Below are 18,944 nucleotides of genomic sequence, written 5' to 3' on the forward strand. Positions count from 1 at the left end.
CCAAGTCCTACACTGCATGTGGGGTGGCAGCCGGGTCAGCCAGGCAGCAGTGCTGGTTTTCCTATCCCACTGTAAAAGGGGTCAGGTGGGTCTGATGAAAAGTGCAGTCCCCCATTCCCTCAAAGTGCCATGCTGAGGGAGCACTGCTCTGGTGGCCTCAGCAGCTCCCATCTCCTGCAGCTTCTTGAGGTGGAAGAGGTATTCCAGGCCCATTTGGCAGCTGGTGTTTATGGGCCAATCCCATCCCATGCTCTGGGCTGCAGACCATTGGGCAGTGGTGCCCGCCCCCAGCACCTGCTCAGTAAGGAAGATTCAGGTGGTACAGTTGGTGAAGAGTCAGTTCCCTATCCTCTTCCTCTGTATAAAATTTCTCCATGAGGGGTTAGAGCTGACTTAAATACTAGCAGCTCACTGTCTCTGCCAGAGGGCTCTACTTTATTCCACCCCATCATTACTGAAAACAATAGAGCAATCAACTAGCAAGTAGCGGAGACCAACAACTGAAAGTAATACTAATAGAAGCAGACTGGCCAGGAGCTTAATGAGAAGAACAAAGAAAAAGACAAAGAGATGCCTAAACCTGGCGTCATTCCTAGTGGCCTGGAACTCTGCACGGATGCCCAAAACTGAATCCTCTGAGGAGTAAACAGAGAGGGAACTTCTGAGCTTCTGTCTTTGGCTGACCATAGGGCAAACTCACAAATTCACTGAAGAGTGAAAGCAGTCTAAACCACACGCAGATCCAGTGGTAAGAGATGTAAACCTTGCTGGTTTATGGGATTAATATATAATCTCTGACAAATTAGGGGCTGGGAAACTGTGCTAACCCAGGGGTGACCTGGTTCCTTGGCTTAAATGTAAATTGAGGGGCAAAAGTTTGAGCAGAGACATCAAAGACTGCACAAATGCAAGGAAAATAGATGTGGTTGAATAATAAACCCAAATCACTAAACAAAACAGGAAGTATGAGGTTGACTTAATATTAAGAGCATGGAATTCAATCAAAATAGAAAAGAAGAAAATTATTAACTCCAAAAAAATATTTTTCATGATATACCGTGAGATATTTACATGATCATATTGCAAACACATGAATATTGATTTCATCAAAATTACTTTTTACTTCTATGGAAGGATGGGGGCAGAGAGTGCACATGTGTGGTAGGGGTTGACAGAGAAATAGAGGGGAGAAAGAGAGCTTCTTTGCATCCATACTAGGAAACCAATGGGTAAGGATTACAACTGAAAGCTTAACACTCAGCAAGATAAGTGTTCTTAGAGACACAGAGGTAACTTTCAAGAGTATCTGCTTAAAAAGCAGCTATCTCTGGGCAATGGGAAGTGAGAGGGAGGGAAGAGGACAGATGCTTTTCTCGGAAGCTTGTAGAATTATCACTTCATACAATTTGCAACCATGATAAATAAACATGAAGTTACAAATGCAGATTTTAGGTGTTGATACCAGATTTAGGTTCAAATCTCTGAGGGAACATGTTTGTCAAAGCACACATACAAAACACTTCCGACACCAGATGTGTGGGATTTTTTTCCTATCCTGACCAATTCTCAGACACACTGTACTCATTTGCATCACTCTTCCTACCTGGGGACAGCATCAGATCCCACAGGCTAAGGGCTCAGCCTCACAAGGTTACCCCCACTTCTGACACCATTCCCAATTCTAAGCCCTTGTACTTCAGATCAACTGGCTATGGGCTCCCAGGACACTCCATTTTCTAAAAGTTCACAGACTCAGGGAAATATTTAACTTACTTTTACTGGTTTATTTCAAAAGATTTTACAAAGAGTACAGATGCAGAGGTACATAGAACAAGGTCCTTCAGGGTCCTGAGCACATAAGTGTCTCTCCTGAGGGAAATGGGAGGCACCACAATTCCTGCACTGTATGTGTTTACCACCCCAAAGCTCATTAAATGCTGCTGCTCAGAGTTTTTACAGAGCTCCAGGCTCCCCCTCCTTCCCAGAGTTTGGTAGATGGGAACAATAATTATAACTCTCTAAACAGAAAATTCGGTCTTTCTGTTGAGCAACCCTATTCTGAAGCTATCTGGCACTCAATCCCACTTTACATATACCATAAACTCAGGCATGGGTAAAGGGACTTATTAGGAATAACAAAAGACACTGCTATCATTCAGGATAGGAGTTTAAGGGTTTAGGAGCTCTGTGCCAACTATATTTCTTGTTATACCATAAAAATCCCAGTTCTGATTTTATGTGACTCCACTGCAGTGACTTAGACCCTCCAAACTCAGTATCCTCACAGGGCAAATACCGTCTTGTGATGTTGCTGTGATAACTGGATAAAATATGGCCTACCAAATTGTGTAGCAGATGTTGGTATCTGAGGATGCATTGAACTCCTTCCCACCCCTGGGCTGCCATCTGTGATGGAGGCTACTGGTTCACCCCCAGCACATTTTGTCAGATGAAAATTCCAGGTTAGTATATGTCTTTGTGAATTTTGTGTTGCTGTAATACAGTACTGACATTGGGTTGTGCATACAGTAAAGAGATTATAATACCTAGCACCACACCATCACCACCATAAAGCAAATGGTTACAGCAACTCCTCAGCTCTGGCCAGGTTTCCCCTGGATGTGTTAGCAGAAAATGGGTCATGTGAAGAACAGAGGAGTTCACATGGTAAGACAGGAAGCCAGAGACTAAGGAGGGGCCTAGAGATCATCTCAGATATCAGGACTGGATCATAGCAATCTTTAAATAAAGTAATCAACATCTTAAGAATAGCAGACATTTATTGAACTCTAAGTGCTTTACAAATTTTTTTTGTGCTTTACAAATATTAACTCAGTTAACTCACATTAGCCTTATGAGGTAGGTGGTATTGCTATTTCCTTTTACAGGTGGGGAAACTAAGGCACTGAGGTTTAATAAGCTTGCTGAAAACTATATATTAAGAAGCTGGGGGGGAGGTGAACCCCATTAGTTGGGATCCAAAACCCATGCTAGTAATCCTTTGACCAAAAACTGTGCCCCTTCTTTCATCACGTGGTCTGCCTGGCCCGGGTCTAATAGAGCTCAACAGACAGCCAGACAGTGAACCGCACAGAAAATTAAGGATAGTCTGAAAAACCAACCAAGCAACAAAGAACAATGGCAGCAACAGAATAACCAAACTAGGATAACGGGACCCCTCTAGCTTTAATAAATTTCAGGGAGAAATGAAGGTCACCAAGCCAAGATGGAACCTGCAGGGCCTAGAAATGTGAGCATTTCCTGTTCTGGTGAGTCTCCTTCCGGGGCAGGTCACCGGATGGTGTACCTCTCCCACTTCTTCTCCGGGTCGTAGGGCTCCCAGCGGCTGGCGGGGAAGATGTGCTTGTTCTTTTCGTACCAACTCCGCAGCACCACCTTGCCCGCGTGCGACTCGTCCTTCTCCACTGTGGCGTCGCTGAGCAGCCGCGTGTCATCGTGCACATCGAAGTTGAAGAGTGGCCCGCTCTTGCCCCTGGCTTTGGTGACAATGAAGTCGTAGAAGGTGTGGTAGTGGGGCAGGATGAGGTCCTCCTTGATGTACATGAGCTGCTCCACGCTGGCCACACGCAGCTCATGGAAGTCCTGGCGCAGCCCCTGCAGCGCCTTCTTCAGGAACTGCTGCACCGTGCTGCCCTTGCTCATACGCACTGTGCGCCGGTGCCCTGAGCCATCCCAGTAGCTGAAGGTGATCTCCATCTCCTCGTGCTTCACCTGCTCGCGCTTGGCCTCCCACTCCTTGCGCAGCTCCTCCCGCAGCCGCTTCTCTTCCTCCTCGCGCTCACGGTCTGGCAGGAAGCTAGTGTCCACGTCGGGATTCTTGCCCAGGTTCTTCTTGTTCCTGCTGGTCTGCGCCACTGGGCCCTGCTCACCGTCATCGCCGTCGAGCTCATCGAGTGAGAAGGACAGGTTGGCGATCTTGCGTTTGTGCTCGCGCCTGCGCTCCTTCTCACGCCGCATCTCCAGCTGCAGCTTGTGCTCCTCTAGCTGCTTCCTCTGGGCCAGCTGCTTCTCCCGCTCCCGCAGCAGAGCCTCCTGCTTGGCTTTCATGTCATTCAGTGTCACCAGGCCCACCGTGCTCGACTTCAGCTCGGCCTCCACGGCATCATAGTGGGCCGAGAACTTCTTGTCCACCTTGGACTTGATGATGGTCTCTTCTGCAATGCGCTGCTTCAGCACCTCCATCTGCGCTTTCTGCTTCTCGCGCTTCTTAATGAGGTGCATGGCTCGGCCGGCCTCCCGCATGCTGCCCTTGTACTGAGCCATGCCCACGGCTCAGTGCAGCCTGAGCTGTGTCTCCACTCGTTCTCTCCTGCCAAGGACTTCGGGGTCAACTCATGAATTCTGCAGCAATGAGGAAAGAACATGAGTTAGAAAGTAACTGATCTCATCATGGTCTAGATCAACACTTTACAATAGAACTTTCTGCCGTGGTGGGCATGTTTTGTCCTGGTGCTGACCCAGGATGGTAACCACAAACCACAGGAGGCCAGCTAGTGTCACCATGTCACGGAGTTTTCTTTTCAAATAATTTAATTCAGAACAGGCATGGGTGCCTACAGGGCAGTGCAGGACTGGGTTTGGGAGCTGAACATCAACCACAGTCTCACATTGACCAAGTAACAAAAGAAGATCAGTCCATGAGTGCTACAGAATTTACAAGGATTTACAAGGTAGGCTTACAAAGGCAGAGCCCGGTGTGGAAGAATGCAAAGTCCACGTGAGTCGGTAACAGGAGGCTGAAGGGTCTGTGTAGGAAGGCTGAATAGTCTTGCTGGAAGGCTGAAGGTGGATATCCAAAGGTGAAAGCAAAGACTGCAGTTCTTCGAAGAAACAGTAGCGAGACTTCCTTTTTCCTTTGTTTTTTATTCCCTCCAGGCTACAAGCCTATTGGTTGGTGCCACCCACACTCAGGGTGGGTCTTCCCTCTTCACACAGTCCATGGCCACACCCAGAACTGTGTTAAACCAATCAACTGAGCATGCTTACTCAAGTTAACAACATGGTTAACTATGGATGGATGATTACCTTCTTTCTGGTGGGAGATTAACAGTATCTTCCAGCAGTTGCTTGGTGGAAAGCCAATATTTCAGCATGCTACAGGGCATAACTCACACATATTCAGAGACAGAAAAGTGAAAATACACTATCTGAGGAAAATAACTCACGACTCCCATATGTGATCTTGGTGGATAAAGAATTCCTGACCAAACAGGAGAAAACCAAAGGAGATGTCACAGATTCAAAATAGATTTTGTGCCATTTCTTTGTGTTTTATAAGATTTAAATTTTTCTTTAGTTTTTATCAAAGTAGTACCAGTTTGATAAGAATGGTTTAAGAGAATGTGAAATGATTTTACATTATTTTTCTTTTTTTTTTAATGAAGAAAAGTAAAACTAACAGGACTATTAAAAAAGTCAAAAGCAGATTCTAGTTTGTTGTTCTCTTCTACAGAGGCAAACAGTTTAAATCCTTTCAGATGTTTCTTCTGGTATTTACCTTCTTATTTTTCAGTAATGCTTATATTGCTATTTTTGTAACAAATCAGTTTTAGAGTTTATCTGTTGACTTACTATGGTGGATGGAGATTTCATTTTTCCCTATGGTAGATCAAAATGGCAGACCAACTCATGTGAAGAGGGTATTAAGGAGACTGTCAATATCTAAACCAGACAAGAAAAATTCAAGAAATTAAATTGCCAGACTTAATTATGAACACAGCGGCAAAAAAAACAATCATTCCAAGGCTACACTGTTTTCTTCTACAAACAAGCTATCCATTAACAGGCAGAGCACTTGTGCAATGTTGGCCATCATGGTCATTACTAAGAATGAAAAAGTAATAAATGCATCACAAATAATAAACTTGGCTCCTATCTATTTATTTACTCCGATATCCTCGTATATTTACATAATTAATATTTTGGGTCCATAATCTTTTATCTAGGAATAAAGCTTAACACTTCTTATATTTTGGGAATTCGGGATTCTAGAATAGTGACTCTTCCAGTGGTTCTGAGGAAATACCCACGCTCAGCCAGTGGTTCTACAGGGAAACATGTTATTTATATGTCTAAACTTTTCTTTCATAATGTTTAAAAAGCAAATGATAGTAAGTTGAATACAGTAGTTTATGAACATAGGAATGTATACATCATATATATATACATATACATATATGTGTGTGTATATACAAATATATATACAAATAGGCCTTAATCATAGATAGTTCAACACTAGAAACTTGGTGTGTAATTTACCACAATAACATCTGAATGTTTGCATATAAAATTTAAAAACTAGCAAACCACATAAAAGACGTTTTTGAGAAACCTACAGCAAATGTCATATTTAATAGAGTACTTTTATGTCCTTTATAATTTCCTCAAAAATAAAATTATGGGGAGTTTTCAACTGTACTGGATAACTGCAGATCTCCACGTATGATATGGTCACAGCACAAACTGAAAATAAGCTAAGTGGAAAATGCACGCAGTGCCCCTGCACCACTACCACAGCACACTGCAGAGTGTGATGCTTCCTGGGAAGATTTTGGGGCAGGCTGGGAGCTTGGCTAGCTGCCTCTGCCCTCCATTGTCCTCCATTGCCAGACCACCTATTGCTAGCCCAGGAAAAGACCCAACTCCAACATTTCAAGTGTGGTCTCGACTGAATGCCTGTCAGTTGCACATCATCATAAAGAGAGAAAAAAAATCATTACACTGAGCTGTTGTTAAGTCAGGGGTTGTGTGGGGAAACTGGGTGAAGGTAAGCAGCTCTGTGGACATCTGCCAGGTGAGTGAGTGGCCAAGATGGAGAGAAAGCTCCAACCATCTGTCAAAAGTTTGTGCATATTTGGTTCTGATTTCAAAGCATCACCAGAAACACAGCTTTTATCATTATTGGTGCTACTTTTTTTTTTTTTTTGTTTTTTTTTTTTTTTTTTTTTTTTTTTTTGAGGCAGGTCTCACTCTGTAGTTCAGGCTGGGTTTGAACTCACTATGTAGCCCAAGCTGGCCTGGAACTCACAGTGATCTTCCTGATTCATTCTCCCAAGTGCTGGGATTATACCCCCATGCCCAGCTGAAATACAGCTTTTAAAAGTATCTCCAGAGAAACAGTCATGACAAAAACAAAGATGCTGTGAGTCAGACATTGACTAACACTCCATTAATCATCTGACCTCCATAGGTGACAGCAGGGACTTTTACTGGAGGCCACAATGCCATGTTGGAGCTCTTGGAGTCAGTATTAGTTCAGAACCAGTGTCTAGTGGTCCCCAAAATGTCCAATCAATTTCTTTTCCCCATTGTACAGTTACCCTGGCCAAAGACCTTAGGTCTCTATGGGGAAGGATGGAAGACAACTTGACAGTATAACATTTTGATGGTGTACCAGGGTCTTCCCCAAGGGGACCCGGCTTCCTTTTCATTCAAGGAGTTCTGGGCCTGAACTGGCTCAAGTCTGTAACCTGCTTGAGGGACAGTGATTCTCTGTTGCAACAATTTAAGGTAGATTTTAATTCATTTGCCCTGAAATATTTCTGCTTATATAAATCCAGTAAAAATCTAGTAGGCTTCCTGTCTATTTCATTCTTGGGAACATCATGACTAATCAGCCAATGCCGTAGGTCTACAGGTGTCTGGCCATTTTGATCATTGCTTTATTTGTGCTGTCCATTATGGTAAGTTTGCTTGCCTTGCCTTCAGCAGTTTAGTGCTCCCACTTGGCCCTGCCACTCTGGGATGCAATTAAACCTAGCGTCTTTATGTTACCATTGTGTGTCTTCATCCCTACTGTAAGGTCCAACATACAGAGAAGAGCAACAACAGGGCTCTTTCAAGGATGCCTCACAAATCTGTTTCTTAAGATGTTAGTGAGGGATACATTTTATGGATCCTCCAAGTATGGAGGGTTAGGTTTTACCTGGTAAATCCACTCCAGCATTCCCATTTCCCTAAGCCTTTGAATCCCCTCATCAATAGTAAACCAAGGAGGGCTGGGGATTTAGCTCAGTGGTGCTGCCACCTGCCTCGCAGAAGCAAAGTCCTGAGTTTGACCCCTAGTACATATAAAAAAAATTGTAAACCAAGAAATATCAAGCATCTCCAGCTCATTCGCAGTGGGCCATCTTTTGATCCATACTTTAGCCAACCATCCAAATAAAGTGTTGTCATCTTTTTTAACTTCTCCTGTTGTGATATTAAATTCAGAATCTCTACTTAGTGGGCACGTCAAGAAACTCAGCCTGATCCAGGTTTCTGTTTCTTCCACCTTCATCCGGTAAATCCATCCCCATACTTGTGTCTCAGATCTCTGCTTATAAAAACGGGAAAACTCAAGAAGTTCCTTGGGAGGCTGGAGATTTAGCTCAATGATTCTACTGCCTGCCTTGCAAGAAGGAGGATGCGAGTTTGATCCCTGGTACCCAAAAAAGAAGAAGGAAGAAGTTCCTTGGGAGTGGAGTGGACCTGGACCTCCTCATTGGTCGTGCAGTACTTCACCTTACAGACATTCTCAGATTTGAGCCCGATTGCTTGTAGGCCTACAGGCAGAAGTGTGTAGTGAGGAATGAAATGGAAGGGGACCAAGAGATGGTGGGAGGAGGAGGGGAGGAAAGAGGAAGCGGAAGTAAAATTGAGATGTGCTGTGTACGTGCACCAACTCCCACTGAGGAATGTGATCATTGCGTACTTCAAACGTGTACTAATAAAAATAAATTTAAATTGAGGAAAAGAATTTAGGAGTTCAGTGTCCCAAGCTTCTTCAGCTTCCTCCCAAACATCTCCATCTCAGTGCCCAGATCCCTTCCTCCAATCAGCAACCTCACTTTCACTTCAGCTACCCTTTGAGGCTGCGTGTTCAACTCAGCAATTTAATTATGAGGGTTTGTGTTTGATTTTCAGCAACTTCAGCTTTACAGCCATAAGTAAGAAGATTTTCCTTCAGGTGGCATTTAGAAACCTTTAGGTTTTTTATGCCTGTCTGCAGCTGGTAGTTTGAATCTCTGAGCTCCTGATTTTCCTTTATTACTTTGTCTTCATTCTTAGAAGCTTTTAGATTGTTTGTGCATAACTGGAGCTCATGATTTTTTTTTAGTAGTTTGTCCAGAGATGCTAAGAGCAAGGAGCCAACATCATTATTTTTCCAACTCTTCAAAAAACATTGAAAAGCATTATACGTAGTGACTAACCTTAAATCATATAAGTGCCGAATTAGAATAAGCAAATGGATCTAGGTTGTATATTACTTTAAGCAGTTCACACTCTGTACTATTAGTACTATCTCTGCATTATCAAAGGCAGAGATCACGACAACTTTGTGTCTTATCAAATGTCAGAGCCAATTTCAGAAGTCACTAAATCAATTAGAGAAATTGATGCCAGAATTCTGTTTCTCTTGAGCCATTCTTGCTGCCAAAACCTATTTAGTTAAGGTCCCCTAGAGAAACAGAAGCAGTATAAAATATGCATATAATTATATGAGGGATTTATTAGGTAGGCTTAGAGGATCGAAAGGGGAGGAGTCCCAGTAACCATATGTGGAAACAGAGGTGAAGAATCCAAAATGGCCCACCTGCACACTGAAGAGTTGCAGGATCTGTAACAGTCAAAGGGTGAAGGCCTGGCCGCTCACTGCAGTCACCAGTGCGAACCTGTTAGAAAGCTGAAGAGCCTGTGCTGGAAGCCTGAAGGAACAGGAGAAAAACAGCTGAAGGCAATGGTGGAAACCAGAGCTTCTTTGAAGAAAAAGGACAGAGTTCTTTCTCTTTTTGTTCCATCCAGGCAACAAGCCTGTGTTGGTTCCACCCACACCTAGGATGGGGATTCCCTCCTCAGTCTGTGGTTTACATGTTAAACATTTGCAGACACAACAGAGCTTCACCATTCTGCTAGGTGGTTCTTACTGGAGAGAAGCTGACAGACACAGCAATCACAACCAGCTTTTTGACACTTGAAGTGTCTGGAGAATGATCACCCAGCAAACTGAGGAAATTAAATTCTGAGCTAAGAAAATGCTTCAGAAAATATCTGACCTTGGGTGAGCAGTGAGGCACTGCTGGAGAACTCTGAAGGTAAGAAAGGTCTTGGTTATTAGTTTCAACTTAAACCAACAAATCTCGCTTATGGAATTAATATGGTCATCAGATGATGTATGATGTCTCTGTTGATAAAGACTGCTGGATGGCTTTGGGTGAACTGGACTCCTAACTTTCAGCCATTGTGTAGTGGCTTCCCTCAGTGCAGCCCCTGGATGTCCACTCATGATTGCTTGCCCAGGGAAATACTGCCCAGGAGCATCCTGGAGCTTTTGAGAAAACCCACTCACTCCAGACTTCATGGAAAACCAGAGCAGTTCATGATTTCTCCAGAACTCTCACGATGCTCCCGGGATCCACCAGTCCCAGCAGAGTCTTGATATTGTCTGTGTCTGTGGTTACCACTGTGTATCTGACATGGCTCATCACTGTTAACCTTTGTTCTTTACACAGGCTACAAGAGTGGAAGATGCCACAAAATAGTTGTGCGATGTGCAAACAGCAGTTAGCACCGAGTCTCCTCTTGCCCGACCTACCTCTCACCTGTTCTGGTTTGTTTGTTGTTGGTGCTGGGGATCAAAACCAGGGCATTGTGCATGCAAGGCAAGAACTCTACCCCTGAGCCACATCCCAGCCCCACCCTCTTCCAGTTTTTACTTCTCTGCAAACCTGTATTTTCTGTGAAGAACACTCATGTTTTTTCATTTCGGTACCGGGGATTGAACTCAGGACCTTGCACTTGTGAGGCAGGCAGCGGCATCACTGAGCTAAACCTCCAGCCCCTAATGTACTAATGTTTAAGGCAGTAAACAAAATCACATGAGAAGAAAGTCTGGTGTAGATTCTTGCCACCCATCACTTTAATTTGGGGCCAGATCATATAAAGATATGAGCTAATTTCTTAAAATTTATCTTTAGTTACAATTTGAGACACTTTTTTTCTTAAAGTTTTTTTAAATTAATTTTTTTAATTTTAATTTTTTAAGACAGGATTTTGCCATGTAGTTCAGGCTAGCCTTGAAATCACTATGTAGCCTAAGCAGGCCTTGAACTCATAGCCATCCTCCTACCTCAGCCTCCCAAGTGCTAGGACTAGCCGTGCACCATAATGTCTGGCTAAAATTAATTTCTAAATGTACATATAGTGTAATTTCAATGTTTCTTGGTGCACAGTTACTTGAGTTTTGACAAATGCCTACATGCCTCTACTTGTCAGCAAAGCCTCAGTTGCGTTTCTCTTTCTCAGTTTTCAGAGGCATATGTACTTGTAGTTCATTCTTTTCTGTTGCCAAGTAATATTCCTTTGTATGAAAGTACCACAGTTTATCCATTGAAAGACATGGATTTTTTCCAGTGTTTGCTAAGTAAATACAGGAGTATTATAAACATTTAGGTAGAAGATTTTCATTTCCCTACCTACGATTAGGATTGATAAGCTATATGATGCTATTTTCTATAATGACAATATCATTTTGTGTTCTTAGCAATATGTAATAGCTTCAGTTACTGGACATTCTCACCTGCACTTGAGTTATCACTTTTTATTTACTTTTTGGATTTTACTCATTCTACTCAAGAGCTCTGTAATGTTGTGAATGATCATGATTTACATTTCATTAAGTGAAAAATGATGTATTCTTCAGTAAAATATCTATCCAAATCTTTTGCTAATCTTCATTTGGGTGCTTGGTTTTTTAGAACTATTTTTAGAGTTTATGAGTGTTTCTAAGGGCAAGTTCTTCATCACATGTGTGATTTTTGCAGTACTTTCTACCAGTCTAACATCTCTTTTCATTCTCTTACTGTTCTTTGTAGAGCAAAGCGTTTAAATTTTGATAAAGTCTAACTTATCAGTTACTCATTTATGGGCCGTGCTTTTGGGGTCTGATGTGGAAGTTCTTCGCCAAACTTGAGGTTACAAAAATTGCTCCTAGAATTTCTTGTAGAAGTTTTATAGCTTTCAGTTTTCAACTTGGACTTCTGACCTATTTCAAATATTTTTGTATGTTTCCCTTCCATCTAAATACTGAACTGCTTTCTTGGTTTTACATAACCAAATCCATCTCCAGATCTCTAAAAAAAGAAAGCAGTCTGCACCCTCTGTCCATGGTGGAATCTGGTGGGCCCGAGAAGTATCAGAACACTGAAGGTACACTTGGGGGCTACAGAAATTGGCAGGCGCTGGCCAGGAAGCTTTTCTCTGTCCTGACTTCAGTGTGCGGTCTCTTCACCATGTGCTGGGCCACACCCGCAACATGGCTGGCTCAGTGCTTCCTCACGACAAGCTCAAGTGGCCGTTCTGACACAAGAAAGCCCAAGATGAGCCATTATTCCAAGGTGTGGTGGTCTGAGGATCTCTCAACACACAGCTGTGCCTTCTTTATGACCAAAATGAACTGGCTGGCTTTTTGCCGAGCCAGTGGGATTATCTGTAATTGTCCCACGAGTCAGGACCAGGCCTCAGGTTCTGTCAGGATGCGCTTCCTCCTCTCTGGCAGAACTTCCTGGGAACCATGTGAAGGGTGCAGAGATTCTGGGGGCGGGTGAAATGTCAAAGGTGAAATCTCCTTTTGTATCTCTGAGATTAGCCACAAGGCCTCCACTGAGAGCCACCACATTCTCAGATTTGCCACCCAAGAGTGGATCAGGACTGAATGTTGCCAGGGGTCTGCAGTAAATGGAATGTTTTGTGGAGATGTAGCTATTCTCTGTACCATGGTTACCAAGCTCAGGGCTGGGGATCAGTGGTGGGAACAAACTGGACCAGGACACATGGCTTAAAATTATTGCCAAGTCACGGGGCCTTCAGTAAATATACTGAGACATGCTCAACCTTGCTGGCCGCTGGAAAAATGCAAAGTAAAACAATGCTGAGATTCCATCTTACTCCAGAAAGAATGGCCATCATCAGGGAAGTAAATAACAACAAATGCAGGTGAGGCTTTGGGGCAAAAAGTAACCCTCTAACTGCGTTGGAAATGTGAGCTAGTAAAGCCACTGTGATGTGGAAATAAGTACGGAGAGTCTTCAGAAAACTAAATTCCCTTGACCCAGCTATTCCCCCACTAGGTATCTTCCTGAAAGAATTACAGAGTTAAAGACATCGTGTTCCAGTGGTCCATGCACACCTGTGTTTACAGCTGCACAACTCACAATGTCTAATTCTTGGAAGCAGCCTACGCAGCCCTCAACAGATAAGGATAAGGAGGAGGTTACCTGCACACAATGGGGTACTACTGTTCCGTAAAGATAAACTGGGGTCATTTGTAGGAAAGTCGATGCACCTTGAGACCATAAAGTTAAGTGAAATAAATCAGACACATGAGCTTAAAAATCACCTGGTTTGTCTTATATGAAAATTATAAATAAAGAGCCAAACAAAAGATAGATAATAGGGAGATTGATCTTTCTCAAATGGGAAAGGGATTGAGAGGAGGGACGGGGATGAAAAAAGGAAAGGAGATGTGTTCTGTCCATGTTCCAACTCCACACAAGGCCATTCTGCACTGAAAACATTAGCAATGAAAGTAAAAATTTGAAAAATGAGTTATGTGGCCCCTTGCTAGTTCTGTGTTTTTAGTTTTTGCGTTCTAGGTTCTGGCATATTAACACATCGGACATCAACACATGTCCGATGAACAAATGAATGAACACATATTGTACTATTTGATTATATGACATGGAGACACTGCTGATACCAGCAATACTAGGTATTACAGTAAAAGCGTCCAGTGGCACAGCTGCACTTTTAATTCTCTTTAGATGGAAGGTATCTAAAGTTCACTCTCCAAATGCCCAGAGCTCTGAAATCCTGAGCAGAGGGGATATCCTGCTGCATACACTTCAGGGGCCTGGGGTGTCAGGACTGGGTTCTCACAAAGCACATTTGTCATGAGCTTAGGTGAAATCGTGTAATTTTTCTAAGTCCCAGTCTTCATGTGAAAAATTACAGGCAAACTTTCTGATCCTTCGGAGTCGTGCAGTTTTGGAGTTATGAGAACTTTCTCATAGCTTATCTAAATCGATTGCAAGAGGGATCAAAAGAATCCAAATCTTACTTGTTGGTGCAGTCCCTCCTGTGGCTGGTCATCTAGAAGATTCCAAACTCCAGTTTCTGGGGGTGGGGAAGACGCCAGCTCAGCAGAGGCCCCGGCTCCATCAGCTGACAGGGTCCACTCAGACTGGCTGCGCAGCCCGGGCTGACGTGTTATCAGCTTAGCTTCAAGGCCAGTCCAAAGGGCTGGGAGCGGGGGAACAGGCACAAGAAAGCCTGAGCTGGGTAGTGGAGGGGAAGGAGGAGGCCACCGGTCCCACAGTCAGAACCTGACAAAGTACCAGTGACTCCTGCTCAGACTTATCAAAGAGCCAATTCTGAACACCTTCAGTGGGTGTTTACACCAAGAGAAAGACAAATTCTCTTCTGTTCAGCTGCGTCTCCCTGTGAAAGTTCTCCATTCCTAGTTTTTTTTTTTTGTTTTTTTGTGGAAGGTTATTTTCTCCTGTCGTGCTTCTCTGGGAAGCCATCTTCCCTGTCCTCCATTCTCCCTTTCTCCCTTCCTTCTTTCTCCCTCCCTCACTCCTTTTCTTCCTTCCTTCCTTCCTCCCTCCCTCCCCAAACATGACAGCACTGTCACCCACCAGGCCCTTCCTTGTCACCCAGAAGCCTGGCATGAGAGGAACGCATTATCATCAAGGGATTTACACAGTAACCAACCTGGTTATTGCTCTAATTTGTGCTCATTTCAATACTTACTATAAAACAAAAGTATTTTTGCACTACACGCATTTTGTAAAAACTTGACATAAAATGCTATGTGAACCATGAGTGATAACCATTATTAAGAGCTGACACTTCCCGATTTTATTGTTTTTTTGTTTTTGAGACAGGGTCTCAACTATGTAGTTGAGACTGACTTGGAACTCACTGTGTAGTCCAGGCTGGTCTCAAACTTACGATCCTCCTACCTCAGCCTCCTGAGTTCTGGGATTACAGGCATGCACCACCACGCCCAGCACCTCTAGACTTTAAATGCACACATTTCATATGTATTTTAATGTCTGTGGGATTAGTCTGTACATTGTTGATATCCTTAGCATATCATTCTTCGTCCCATGACAGCGTTTAAGGGCCTACCTGATCTGTTTGGCCTCAAAGTCTTTCAGCATAAGGATATATCATCATGGATTTTACCAGATTTCTAGGCTTCACATCTGCTTACAGTGTTACATTTGAATTATCTTTCATACATCTTATCTCTGTGAAATAATTCTCATAGTTCCTGATACTTAATATATAAGTTGTAATTATTGGTAAACTTTTTAAACCTGATGGCCCTTGACTTTGGCTTAAATTTAGCATCTTTTCATGTTCACCTTCATGATTGAATCTTTTACATATTATGTGTGTGTAAGTATGTGTGTACAAGAGTGTGTGTGTGTGTGTGTGTGTGTGTGTGTGTGTGTGTGTGTGTGTTGCTGGGAATTGAACCCAGGGCCTCATGCCTGCTAGGTAACTCTATTGTTGAGCTGTGTCCTATATTACTGATTTTTCTACTGAGATTTGTTCTTTCACATTGACTTATCAGGACACTGTCTACAGAGAATACCAACCCCCTGATATGTCACATAAGTTCCAACTTTTCCCCCTAGTTTGTTATTTACATATTAGCACTGTTTATGTTATTTTAGGATATCAGTTTCTGTATTTTTATTTTTATATAGTATTTTCTTTGGTGACTTGTAAATTATACAACTATTTTAAAACTCAGTTTTCTAGGCTTTCAATTGTGTACTTATATGTACATACTTATATACATAATTCTGGTTGGAATCTACTTCTAATTATAATAGCAGTGATCTAAGTCTTTTTCTTGGGGTGGGTGGCTTTGAGAGAGGGTCTCACTGTGTATTCCAGGCTGACATTGAACTCACTCTGTCCCCCAGGCTGGCTTTCAACCTGTGATCCTTCCACTTCAGCAGGGTATCTTTTCTCTAAAAGAAGATACTAAATTAAATTAACATAAAAGCTTAGAACTTTTTTCCACTTGCTCCATGGACCACTGATAATTCTTGGTAATTAGTAAAAATTGTAAGAAATGCTTCTCAGTGATTCTGAGGGTTGCAGAGCCTGTTAACGCAGTCTTTCAGTTGAGGGTCTCTCCATGGTAAGAAAGAGAAAGCTTGACTCAAACTGGTTTCACTAACACCTCTAATGGCTCCCTTATCAGGAGCGATCGGAGGTTATAAGGCCTGTGCATGCAACCTGCTTCAGTTCAGCAATCTCACCTTCCCTCCATGCTATTTCATCTTCAGGTTGAAATTCCTTAGACCTCAAGATGATTCCAGCTTTTCCTGGAGCTATGTGCAGTGTCACTTGATTACTCCCTGAGGAGAATAGAAGTGTCCCTTCTTAGATCTCCCCTTGGCAATCACAGTGGTCGGGGAAAATGACAGATAGTCCTTAAGTCAGTCAGAGTTTACCCTGGAGCTGGGGCTTAGGAGGAGGAGGAAACCTGAGAAGCTTTGGGGAAAGGTGAGCACCCACCCACACATCCATTGTGTAAGCCAGAGGCAGGGAGAACAGAACTTGAGGGTTTTAATCAGCAACTGAGACAGGAGACAGGGCGAGGCTTAGACTGGCTGGGAAGGAGGCCTGGGGGTCCCAGATTCGGAGCCCTGTCATCTCTCAGGACCCACATGTAGAAGTTCACTCAGTTCCCGCGAGGTGTAGATGGCATAGATGGACCCAACACCGTGGAGAGCTTTCTACTGTGGCTGTCCTCATGGTATCCTACCTTGTTCCCCAGGGTATACATTTATGTTTTGCTTTTCTTTTTCCTCTCTCTTGCTCCCAGTTTTGCTCTGCAGAACCTATCCCCCCTCACCCTTTACCACCACTTTTCAAATAAACCTCATCATCACTTTTGGCTATTTCTTTCAATTCTTTGTTTGAGGTAAGAAGAATCTGGAAACCAAGAGGGGAGTACCCCCCAAAACCTGGTAGCTTTATTTGGAGAGCTGTTTCTAGAAGGAGCTTCGTGACAACATAACTGCTTGCAATACATACGTGGGCCTGTTTGACTGTTATAGGAATGCTTTGAATTTCATTATCAAGTCTTTTACCATGTGTGTGTGTGTGTGTGTGTGTGTGTGTGTGTGTGTGTGTGTGTGCATGCTGAGGACTGAACCCAGGGACTCAGGCACACTAGGCAGCTTTCTCACTGAGCTCCACCCTATGTTACTTCTCTATTTGATAGATGGAAATACTAAGGGGTTGAAGAAGTTTATGACTTGTCCTCCATCACTAGCCATGTAGGTAACTTGGTTCAAGTCTAGATCTCAGGACTAGATTCTCTCCTCTTTCCAGCAATTTAAACCACCTCCCTATAGGCTGAGAACCACTGCTGCATAGACGGGATTCTGTTAGTTCCAAAAATTATTTTTTTTCAAAAGGAGATATTAAATAGTGCACATAACAGTGGGAGGTGAGGATTTGATGCTTTCAATGGAGACAGAGCACTTTGTGAGTCCAGGAACATGGTGGATTCAGGAATGAAGGTGTAAATCCTGTTCTCTCTTGGCTGGAGGGGACCAACATCTGCACAGGGAGGCTTATCGGAGAATGTGGTCACAGAGGGCAGGAGGAGGGCTGCAGGGGAAAGCCAACACAACCTAGGTAGCTATTTAGATAAGTACCTGCTGTGTTAGCATTCCATTACTGTGAGAAATATTACCTTAGATCACCCTCTTCCAGAAAAGAAAGTTTTGTCTTCTGTTGAAGATTTGGAGGCTTCAGTCCAGGGTCAGTACCAAGCTTAGGTCCCAACCTTTAACACATGGCCTTTGAAGGGTGTTCCTGATCTAAACGATGGCACCCTGCGTGGGACCTCAGAGAAGCAGTAGAAAGCTTTTTGAAATAAATCCTCGAACCATGCGGTGAGGGCAAAGAAATGCCCTTGTCCAAGGCCTCTGACCACAGGGGTCACGGGTGCCAAGGAACCGACCAAGTGAGTACTCAGGGAGCTTCTGCAGATGCCTGGAAGCCACTGCCTGGGAGAAGCCGGGAGGAAGGTGAGAAGAGGTGTTGTCAGGCAGCCGCAGCAGGGAGGGAGGGCCAGGCATCCTAAGAGGGGCGTAAGAGGTGAACCCAGCTCAGCTAAGGGAGTGATGCCCACGTTTTCCTAGTTGGAGTTTGATAGTTCACGGCCTGGATTACTTCAGCCACCTCTTAGAAAAGTCTTCCTAGCTTCTCCTCAATCAACTACTGCAGAAATCGCCCTAAAACACAGCAACAGTATTGTCCTCCCTTGCGCGAGAGGCTTCGTTATTACCGGCAAGATCACATCCTTCACAATTGGTTTTACTATCGTTAAACAACTGTATTTCCAGGAACTGGCCCAGCTAGATCCACACCAGGCCAGTTTCCTTACCTTTTGATAAATGTGCCAAGATTGTTCCTTCCCGCTCCCTTGGCTGTCACCGTCCACTCTGCCTGACGGAGGCCACGTGCAGAACCTCTGCCAACTGCTGCCACAGGCGCTGGCCAATCAGCTCAGGGCGGAGCCGGACACTGCGGGCGGGCAACTGCCAAGGTGGGCGGCCGGTCCTCCTCTACCCACCGCCATCCTGGCTCTCCGCATGGCTTTCCTGGACTGCTTTTGCGGGGGTTTCCTCCTCTAGATCTATTGCTACACTGTATCCAGAGTACAAACAGTTAAAGAGAGTCCTGCAAGGGTCCAAGAGTTAGAAACACCTGCAGTTTTTGAGGCCATAATCTGTATTACTTCTCCCTATGTAACAACACTTTGGGGATGTTTTCTACTGAAAGATATGGTTCAGTCTTTCCTAGAGCATGGTTGATCAAAATTATTATTATTATTATTATTA

The 18,944-nt window shown here is 43.7% G+C and overlaps 1 protein-coding gene across 5 annotated transcripts; it reads right to left on the reverse strand.

Annotated features, from left to right (window-relative positions):
• Positions 1-2,185: 2,185 nt before the first annotated feature.
• Positions 2,186-18,569, reverse strand: Fam50b (family with sequence similarity 50 member B). 5 transcript variants are annotated; one of them, XM_010622765.2, is made up of 4 exons: positions 18,488-18,569; positions 9,596-9,707; positions 5,593-5,682; positions 2,186-4,362 (listed from the first exon to the last, which is right to left on the reverse strand). In XM_010622765.2, exon 4 carries the CDS (start codon positions 4,282-4,284, stop codon positions 3,292-3,294), a length of 993 nt encoding a protein of 330 aa, XP_010621067.1. In that variant the 5' UTR covers positions 4,285-4,362; positions 5,593-5,682; positions 9,596-9,707; positions 18,488-18,569; the 3' UTR covers positions 2,186-3,291. The 5 variants fall into 5 exon arrangements, with proteins under 5 accessions (XP_010621067.1, XP_010621066.1, XP_010621065.1 ...); XM_010622764.2 differs by lacking the exon at positions 5,593-5,682 and adding an exon at positions 14,117-14,298; XM_010622763.2 differs by lacking the exon at positions 5,593-5,682.
• Positions 18,570-18,944: the final 375 nt, after the last annotated feature.

The sequence above is a fragment of the Fukomys damarensis genome, unplaced genomic scaffold, assembly GCF_012274545.1.
Source record: "Fukomys damarensis isolate Sample0158 unplaced genomic scaffold, DMR_v1.0_HiC HiC_scaffold_10, whole genome shotgun sequence".
In the NCBI taxonomy this organism is placed as follows: domain Eukaryota; kingdom Metazoa; phylum Chordata; class Mammalia; order Rodentia; family Bathyergidae; genus Fukomys; species Fukomys damarensis.

Excerpts from the sequence above, each read along its gene's own strand:
- Fam50b (XM_010622766.2), bottom strand. The coding sequence starts at position 4,284 with ATGGCTCAGTACAAGGGCAGCATGCGGGAGGCCGGCCGAGCCATGCAC.